Here is a 9,521-nt window from a genome sequence, read left to right as displayed (position 1 = left end):
GACAGAGACTTGCTCTGTCACCCAGGCTGGAGTGCAGTGGCGCAATCTCAGCTCACAGCAACCTCCACTTCCTGGGTTCAAGTGATTCTCCCATTGAGATTCTATTTCTTTTTCTTTCAGAGAATTAGTGATGGTACTTGCCTGGCCCAGGCTAGAGTGCAGTGGCACAATCTTGGCTCATTGCAACCTCTGCCTCCCTGGGTTTAAGCGATTCTCCTGCCTCAGCCTCCCACGTACCTGGGATTACAGGTGCGTGCCGCCTGGCTAATTTTTGTATTTTTAGTAGAGACAGGGTTTCACCATGTTAGGCCAGGCTGGTCTCTAACTCCTGACCTCAAGTGAACTGCCTACCTCTTGGCCGCCCAACGTGCTAGGATTACAGGGGTAAGCCACTGCGCCTGGTGGGAGAGGTTCTATCGGCACCTTAGGTATTACTTCCTCTGTTTGACAGATGAAGAAATTGAAGCCCAGAGGTGAAAGTGGCCATTCAAATCCTGGGCACCCCTAGGAGTCAGGATGTTGGACACAGGGCCCGCACTCCTATCCTGAACTTCCAGATCTGTGGCTGCCAGCCCTGTGGCATGGATGGGGAAGAGCCTGGCCAAGACCCCCAGAGCCTGGACAAGAAGCCTGGGAGTGTGGCCAGTGCACAGGATGGGTTCTGGAGCTCATGCCCTTGCCAGGCCACTCCCAGCGTTGGAAGTCCATCAGCCCTGGCTTTGAATCCTGCCTCCAACATATGCTAGCTGTGTGGCCAACCGTGGGCAAGTCATTTATCTCTTGAAGCCTCATCTGTGAAATGCGGAAGATTGATTCCTACCTTATGGGGCTGTGATGAGGATTTCATGAGAGGATAACATAGTAGTGCCCTTGGCATGGTGCCCATCACTTAGTCAGTGCTCTGTAATCAGCAGCTGGTATTATTATAACAGTTTATCATGCATCTGTCTTCCCACCTGAAACGTGGGACAGTAATTCCTGCCATACTGGCTCGAAGGGCATGGTGTTGTCTGTGTGAGCTGTGGGGTCATTATAGGTGGCATTACTGCCACTCAAAGGCCAGCCCAGCCCTACAGGGGTAGGGAGACACACCTAGTTCCCAGCACCAGGGGAAGCTGGATGACAGCTTCAATCCATCAGTGATAGGCCTCAGTCCAGCCTGACTTTATAGATCCCAGAGGTACTTAAGTCTGTGGGGGGTGAAGTCTAGCCCAGTTCTTCCTCCACACGGCTGCTGCCCAGAGCAGGCAGGCAGGTATGGGATGGGGGGTAGGAGTGCCCTGGGCCTTGGTAGACTAGTTAATCAGCTTCCAGAGCAAAGCTCCAAGGAATAGCAGTGGGTTTGGGCTGGAGCTGTGTCTCTTGTCTGCAGCAGTTCAGGATCTGGTTATCCCTAGCCCTGCAGACTGAAGAGGAGCTTGAGGAAGCCTCATGCATGAAGGGACATAGATCTCAGTTCTACCTTGCCCAACTCTAGCCTGGCTTTGCCATGTACTGCTGAGTTCTGCAAGGGATGGGGTGTGCTTTTCTGCTCTGCAGGCTCCTACCCTCTTGTCCACTGATGCAGGGTGAAGGCTGGGGTGTGTGAGACCAGAGTGGAAGGGAGGTTGTCTGGGGAACTAAAGGACAGCCCTGGGGGCAACTCTTGTTACCTCCTGCCCCAGGCTCCCAGCACCATGACGGTTTCATACACTCTCAAAGTGGCAGAGGCCCGCTTTGGGGGTTTCTCTGGACTGCTTCTCCGATGGAGGGGAAGCATCTACAAGCTCCTCTACAAGGAATTCTTCCTCTTTGTGGCCTTGTACGCTGTGCTTAGCATCATCTACCGGTAAGGGTAGGCTCTTAGAGCTTCCAGAAGCGGGGAGACTGGGCCACCCACCTCCCTCTAACCCAAGCCTACATCTGCCTTCCCCAGGCTGCTACTGACCCAGGAGCAGAGGCACGTGTATGCTCAGGTGGCCCGGTACTGCAACCGCTCAGCGAACCTCATCCCCTTGTCCTTTGTACTGGGTAAGGCCCCCTTCTAGTTTTTCCTGTATATTCCTTACTGTCTTCCCTGACCTCTGGGTTGGGTTGACAGCTCCGAGGGTCAGAATTATCCAACAGATGGTGTGGTGGTGCACCTGCAGTCTCAGCTACTCAAGAGGCTGAGGTGAGAGGATCGCTTGAGCCCAGGAGTTCCAGTCCAGCCTCGGAAATGTAGCAAGACTCCCCTAAAAAAAAAAAAAAGAATCACTCAACAGAGTGGCAGAGCCTGGTCAGCCAGAGCAGGCCCAGCAGGCACAGGAGCTGGGTGCTGGGTCCAGGGCTTCCGGAGGGCAGGGCCCTATCACTTCCCGGACCCTCACTTCCAGCAAGGCACAAGACACACGCTGGCTTCACAAGCCCACCCTGGGCACTAGAGGGGAGCTGGACAGAGGTGACAACCCCTTTCCCACCCTCCTGGGAAGCAGTCTCCTGGCTTTGAACCCCCACTTTCCCTCTGCTGGAGGAAGTTTGCCCTCCTCCCTCCTCCCGGTCTGGCATGGCAGGGCACTGGAGCCAAATATTTCCGTCCCCCTGCCCCGATTCAACTGGCCTGGACCAGGCCCTCTGCTGGGGGAGGCGAGGCGCTGCGACTTCCAGGCTCTCCACCTTCCCTTCCTATTCCCACTACCATGGCGGCCAAGCAGGTTTCTATGTGACTCTGGTGGTGAACCGCTGGTGGTCTCAGTACACAAGCATCCCGCTGCCAGACCAGCTGATGTGCGTCATCTCGGCCAGCGTGCACGGCGTGGACCAGCGGGGCCGCCTGCTGCGTCGCACCCTCATCCGCTACGCGAACCTGGCGTCCGTGCTGGTGCTGCGCTCGGTCAGCACCCGCGTGCTCAAGCGCTTCCCCACCATGGAGCACGTGGTGGACGCAGGTGCGCCGCTCGCCGGGAGCCTCTGGGGGGCCGGCCCACGGCCGGATGCAGGTGCTGCTTGGGAGAGTCCTGGGAGTAGGGCCCTCCAGGGAAGGGTCTGGACCGCGACCAGAACGCGGAACCGCGAGTCCTGGGACTGCCGGTGGACGCGAGGGAGGGCAACCCGACAGCGGAACAGCAGCCTCCCCTGGCGGCAGAGGGTGCAACTGCACCCCACCCGCTTTACCCTCGCAGGTTTCATGTCGCAGGAAGAGAGGAAAAAGTTTGAGAGCCTGAAATCCGACTTCAACAAATACTGGGTGCCCTGTGTCTGGTTCACCAACCTAGCGGCCCAGGCCCGGAGGGACGGGCGAATCCGTGACGACATCGCTCTCTGTCTACTTTTGGAAGTGAGTCAGCTCCGGACCAGACCCATCTGCCCTCCTCCCTCTTATTTTGAAGATGACTAATAATTTTTGTGCTTAACACTTGTATGGCACCAACGGTGTACTCCGGCCTTTTGGAAGCACTGTAGCTATGTTAACTCATTCATCCCTTACAGCAACTTTTGAGATAGGTACTACCATCCTCCTTGTACGGATGTGGAAACGGAGGCACAGAGTGGAAATGAAACTTGCCTAAGTTACACAGCTAGTTAGCAGAGCTGGGATTCAAGCTCCCCAGTCTAATACACCTCTGAGGGCAGAATGAGAATGAGCCTCCTGGCCGGGCCACGCCTAGTTTGTGCTGGGCACCCCTGTTCCTTCCTCACCTCTGCTGTCTTCCTGTTCCTGCCGTTCCCCCAGGAGCTGAACAAGTACCGAGCCAAGTGCAGCATGCTATTCCACTATGACTGGATCAGCATCCCCCTCGTCTACACCCAAGTAATTGCCTCTCCTCTCCCCAGTCCCAGTGCCTACCATATGTCCTGTGCCGTGTGTGAGATGAGAAGAATTAGAGATGGTACTTGCCTGGCCATTTCAATCCCCTGAGGCATTGGGTTCATCCTCAAAGCCTTCCTCCAGCCCCACCAAGGTGACTCTGTCCCCACTGGTGCTGCCACACCAGGATACATATTTAATTACTTGTCAGACTTCCCATAGAGCCTCATAGGCAGGGGCAGCATTTCTCCCTGTCCCGCTGCACCCTGCTCTGAGCCTGGCTCTTCTCCAGGTGGTGACCATAGCCGTCTACTCCTTCTTTGGCCTCTCCCTGGTTGGCCGCCAGTTTGTGGAGCCAGAGGCAGGGGCTGCCAAACCTCAGAAGCCTCTGGAGTCAGGCCAGGAGCCAGCCCCGGCCCTGGGAGACCTGGACATGTATGTGCCTCTCACCACTCTACTGCAGTTCTTCTTCTATGCTGGCTGGCTCAAGGTGGGCACTGCAGATGGGCATGCCAGCCTGCTCTGTAGAGATGTGGGCACAGGGTCTGCCCCAACTTTGGGGGAAAAAATGTGGGGCTCTGAGCCCAGAAAACACTGTCTCTGCCACCTACAGGTGGCTGAACAGATCATCAACCCATTTGGTGAGGACGATGACGACTTTGAGACAAACCAGCTCATAGACCGAAACTTGCAGGTGAGCAAGGATCAGGAGTCGGGGACAGCTCCTGGGCTCCCTCTCTGGGTCAGCTCTCAGCCCCTCCGTGGGAAGGAAACGAGAGGAGGATCCTTGTAACTTGCTGCTGACCCAGGTGTCCCTGCTATCCGTGGACGAAATGTACCAGAACCTGCCCCCAGCCGAGAAGGACCAGTACTGGGATGAGGACCAGCCGCAGCCACCCTACACTGTGGCCACGGCGGCCGAGTCTCTGCGGCCCTCCTTCCTGGGCTCCACCTTCAACCTGCGGTGAGTGGCCCGAGCCGGCGGAGACCGCACCTGACCCGGCACGCGTGTCCCCGCTCAGCCTCTGGGACACCGATGCCTCGGTCCCTCCCCGAGAGCCAATCCCGCGTCTCCCGCCCGCCCTGTGACCCCGCTCAGCCCGCTTTCTCCCCCGCAGCATGAGCGACGACCCTGAGCAGAGCCTGCAGGTGGAAGCGTCGCCCGCGTCTGGTCGGCTGGCGCCCGCCGCGCAGACCCCGCTGCTCGGCCGCTTCCTGGGCGCAGGGGCGCCCTCCCCGGCCATCAGCCTCCGGAACTTCGGCCGCGCGCGAGGCACCCCCCGCACTCCGCATCTGCTTCGCCTCCGGGCCGAGGAGGGCGGAGACCCCGAGGCCGCATCCCGCATCGAAGAAGAGGCGGCGGAGTCCGGGGACGAGGCCTTGGAGCCTTGAGGTCTCGCCTGCCCCTGCCTGCTTCCCCCCACTCACTGCCCCCCTTCCCTGCCATGCGCGGTCCTGCCAGCCAGTTCTATTAGAGCAGCTTTTCCTGAGTGCCTTGAAGGCCAAAGCATTTAGGGACAGAACTTGAAAAAGAAGATGGCAGGAGGGGCCTGAGCCAGGGCTGGGAATGTGTCCACTTTGGTGGTAGAGAAGGTTGGATGGGTTGCTTGGGGGAGGTCAAACTAGAAAAATAAAAGCCTAGGCACAGAGGACTAGAGCCCAGGTGTACTGTTAGCTTCACAGCAACGGGGAGCTAGGCCAGCGGTTTTCAAACTTGAGGTAGGATCAGCATCACTGAAGCTCTTGTCAAAAGAGTGCATTAGATTTGGAATGATGCCCGATAACTTGCATTTCTAACAAGTTCCCAGGTGACGCTGTGCTGCTGGTCCAGGAAACACAATCTGAGAGTCACGTGAAGCAGTACTTGGAGGGGTATACCTTACTCAGAAGAGGCATCCCTGTGTGCTGGGGGACTTCTGCCTTATCTGTAATGTTCAAGTTTTTGTTCACATTGGGAATATATTCAAGTTTTTAACTTTTGTTTTTGTTTACACAGAATATATTTATTATTTGTGCAGTTATAATTGTTTAAAATTGAATTGGCATGGGTCCAGTGGGATGAAGATGAAGGAAGGAAGGGTTTGGGAATCTGTTTTGGAGCTGATTAAAGTCAGATGTGAAGGCAGCCATCCAGCACCCACCCTAGACCTAGCATTGGGACTTGAATGTGCCAAGCTCTTCTCCACTCCCACCAACCACACAGGGGGAAAAAGTACAGTTTATGGGTGGAAGCCCAGGCCCATCTCCATGGTGCACCTGCAGCACTGGGGGCACTCCGCTGATGTAAGAAAAGAGCCTTCTGAGGTCAGGCACAGTGGCTTACGCCTGTAATCCCAACACTTTGGGAGACCAAGGTGGGCGGATCACCAGAGGACAGGAGTTAGAGACCAGCTTGGCCAACATGGTGAAATGCTGTCTTTACTAAAAATACAAAAATCAGCTGATTGTGGTGGTGGATGTCTGTAATGCCAGCTGCTTGGGAGGCTGAGGCGCAAGAATTGCCTGAACCTGGGAGACGGAGGTTGCAGTGAGCCAAGATCACACCACTGCACTCCAGCCCTGTTAGAGCCAGACTCTGTTTCCGAAAATGAAAAAAAAAAAAAACCTTCTGGAAATAGTCTCCCACAGAGCACTACATTGGAATTGTGGTAAAACTGTGCTCCTCTAAGATTGCTGCCTTCTAAGTCCCAGTCTCCACCAAAAGAAATCAGTGAAGGCCAAAACTGAATATGAAGGCCACAGAATAAATCCCAGAACAAAGGACGAAGACAGAGGGGGACACTAGAGTGCAGTGAGTAGACTCCAGCCTCTGGCAGGGTCAGTTGACTGGATTCTAATGCTGGCTTTGCTTCTTTCCATCTGTATGTCCACGGGATAGTGAATATTTCTAACTAAGCCACAGTTTCCAAATCTATAATGTGGAGACAGTAGCACCCCACAATGCCATTCATTCAGAAGGCATCTGAAGATTTTTTTGGGGCAGCTTTTACAGGCCTTGTTCCATGGTGAGAACAGTCATCTGTGAAAGTGGTAGAAATGGAGAGTAGACGGATTTCAAGACTTTAGAGAAAGAACCCATTGGTTTTACGAACATATCTTGGCTCACTGCAACCTCTGCCTCCCTGGGTTCAAGCAATTCTCATGCCTCAGCCTCCTGAATAACTGGGATTACAGATCTGTGCCACCATGCCCCAATAATTTTTTATATCTTTAGTAGAGATGGGTTTCACCATGTTGGCCAGGCTGGTTTTAACTTCTGACCTCAAGTGATCCGTCCACCTCAGCCTCCCAAACTGGCCAAACTTAATAAAATCTTGACTTTTTTCCCAATTAATCTTGCATATATTCGAGTACCTGGTATATGTCCATACACTTTTCCAGGTGCCAGAGACACAGCAGGAAACAACCTCATTTCCCTGAAGTAACATTCCAAAGGGAAGAAAGCAAACTTTGTCAGATTAAGGAATAAAGAGAAAAAATCGGCAAAGTATGAGACAGTTTGGAGGGGGCAACTGCAACTTAAAATATTGTGATCTGGCAAGAACTCACTACGGTGACATAGCAAGGACCTGGAGGGGAATGAACCAGGTTTTTTTTCTTTTTTTTTTAGAGACAGGGTCTCACTTTGTTGCCCAGGTTGGTCTCAATCTCCTGGCCTCAAGCAAGCCTCCCAAAGTACTGGAATTACAGGCATAAGCCACCATGCCCAGCGTCCAGCCCCAGGTGGATATTTGAAGGCATGTGCCTAGCAAAGGGCATAGCATGTGTACATGTATGTTCACTAAGCCAGGATGGTTGTGTGGTTGATGGAGGGAGTCACTATAGGAGCTAGATCATTGTCATACTTGATAAGGATTTTCATTGATGAGATAGGAAGCTGTTACATTAAAAATATAATCTTGAGGCCAGGTATGGTGGCTCACACCCGTAATTCTAGCACTTTGGGAGGCCGAGGCAGGTGGATCACAAGGTCAGGAGTTCAAGACCAGCCTGGCCAAGATGGTGAAACCCCATCTCTACTAAAAATACAAAAAAATTAGCTGGGCGTGGTGGTGGTGGTGGGCCCCTGTAATCCCAGCTACTTGGGAGGCTGAAGCAGAGATTTGCTTGAACTTGGGAGGCAGAGGTTGCAGTGAGCTGAGATCCCGCCACTGCACTCTAGCCTGGGTGACAGAGCTAGACTCCAACTGAAAAAAAAAATACTTTTGGCTGGGTGTGGTGCCTCACATGTATAACCCCAGCACTTTGGGAGACCAAGGCAGGATTGCTAGAGCCCAGGAGCTCAGGGTTAGCCTGGGAAACATGAAAACCCATCTCTATAAGAAAATGATCATTCTGGGCCCTGCACCATAGCTGTAGTCCCATCTACTCAGTAGACTGAGGCTGTATTGAGCAATGATCACTCCACTGCACTCTAGCCTGGCCAAAAGTGTGAGACCCTGACTCTTGAAACTGAGGAACATGGCAAGTGGGAGCAGACAAGATACCAGTTTTGAAAACGTTGGCCTTTGAGAGCCCTATTACAATATCTAAGCGCAAAGCTAGGCATGGTCGCCCATGCCTATAATTTCAGCACTTTGTGAGGCCAAGGCAGGTGGATTACTTGAGAACAGGAGTTGGAGACCACCCTAGCCAACAGTGAAACCCTCTCTACTAAAAATACAAAACATTACTTGGGCATGGCAGTGCATGCCTGTAATATCAGCTACTCAGAGGGCTGAAGCATGAGAATTGCTTGAACCCAGGAGGTGGAGGTTGCCGTAAGCCAAGATTGCACACCACTGCTATGCAGCCTGGGCAACCGAGTGACTGTCGTCAAAAAAATCCAAAAAACAAAACCCAAGTGCAAAGCTGGGTGTCATGGCTCATGCCTGACACCCAGCATTTTGGGAACAAAGGTGAGAAGATTACTTAAGCCCAGGATTTCAAGACCTGGGCAATGAAATGAAGCCCTGTCTCTACCGAATAAATAAACAATAGGTGTAGTGGCATGTGCCTATAGTCTCAGCTACTTGGGAGTCTGGCACAGAATTACTTGAGCCCAGATGTCAAGGCTGCAGTGAATCATGATCATGCCACTGCACTCCAGCCTGGTTGACAGAGACTGTCTCAAACAAACAAACAAATCCAAGTGCAGATGTCTAGCAGGTCAGGACTAAAGTTAAGGGTTTGACAGGGCAAGTTTAGGTCAAAGAAGTGACCCTTGGGAGACCAAGCAAGGCAGAAATCACTGGTAATCTTACAATGGATGCAGGATCCTTACAACTTTATAGATGCAACATAGCCTGAGATTCTGACTCAGCACACAATTAATTGAACCCCAAGGTTGAGATACCCCTCTTGTAGCCTCTGCAACATCCCTAGTCCCACCAAAATGTGGAGAAATGTTCCTCCATTACAGACATAGCCTACATAATAAATCTGGCCTTTGGGGAGATGGAGTTGAGAACAGGGACTTTATAGTGTGGGGAGCCTGGATCAGGACAGTAGGAGGGAGAGGTAAGGCAAGGGGTTGCAGCCACCGTATCTCATCCATTTTGCAGGGCCAAGAAGAAAAGCAGAGAAACAAATACTCAGGCAACACAAATGTGTGAACAGAACAATAAACACCTTTATTACATGGGTGAAGAAAGAAAACAAGGATTTATTTGCCTTTCCGGGCCTTGATTTTTCTAAGATAGAACTCCAATTCTTTGCCCTCTAGCACATAGCCATCTGCTCGGCCACACTGTCCCGGCCTTGAAGCGATGCATGC

The 9,521-nt window shown here is 52.9% G+C and overlaps 2 protein-coding genes across 11 annotated transcripts in view; one reads left to right on the top strand and one right to left on the bottom strand.

Moving 5' to 3' along the window:
- BEST4 (bestrophin 4) overlaps positions 1–7,256 on the top strand; it is a 22,899-nt gene extending 15,643 nt beyond the window's left edge. For 5 of the 10 annotated variants that reach the window (XM_037742851.1, XM_037742850.1, XM_037742852.1 and 2 more), the window contains 9 exons: positions 1,665–1,828; positions 1,916–2,010; positions 2,673–2,957; positions 3,141–3,295; positions 3,692–3,769; positions 4,059–4,256; positions 4,380–4,460; positions 4,576–4,730; positions 4,885–5,745. In XM_037742851.1, the coding sequence (XP_037598779.1) occupies positions 1,677–1,828; positions 1,916–2,010; positions 2,673–2,957; positions 3,141–3,295; positions 3,692–3,769; positions 4,059–4,256; positions 4,380–4,460; positions 4,576–4,730; positions 4,885–5,158 (1,473 nt within the window). In that variant the 5' untranslated portion in view covers positions 1,665–1,676 and the 3' untranslated portion in view covers positions 5,159–5,745. Of the gene's footprint in view, positions 1–1,664; positions 1,829–1,915; positions 2,011–2,672; positions 2,958–3,140; positions 3,296–3,691; positions 3,770–4,058; positions 4,257–4,379; positions 4,461–4,575; positions 4,731–4,884; positions 5,747–7,147 lie in introns of those variants that run through there. The other 5 variants (XR_005202197.1, XR_005202196.1, XM_037742853.1 and 2 more) reach the window with 5 other exon arrangements.
- A 2,099-nt stretch (positions 7,257–9,355) lies between these two features.
- RPS8 (ribosomal protein S8) overlaps positions 9,356–9,521 on the bottom strand; it is a 3,855-nt gene continuing 3,689 nt past the window's right edge. The window contains exon 5 of the mRNA XM_017540701.2: positions 9,356–9,521. Within this exon, the coding sequence (XP_017396190.1) occupies positions 9,411–9,521 (111 nt within the window). The 3' untranslated portion in view covers positions 9,356–9,410.

This window comes from Cebus imitator, unplaced genomic scaffold (assembly GCF_001604975.1).
Source record: "Cebus imitator isolate Cc_AM_T3 unplaced genomic scaffold, Cebus_imitator-1.0 Scaffold129, whole genome shotgun sequence".
Taxonomy (NCBI): Eukaryota; Metazoa; Chordata; class Mammalia; order Primates; family Cebidae; genus Cebus; species Cebus imitator.
This window is presented reverse-complemented; position numbering and strand designations above follow the sequence as displayed.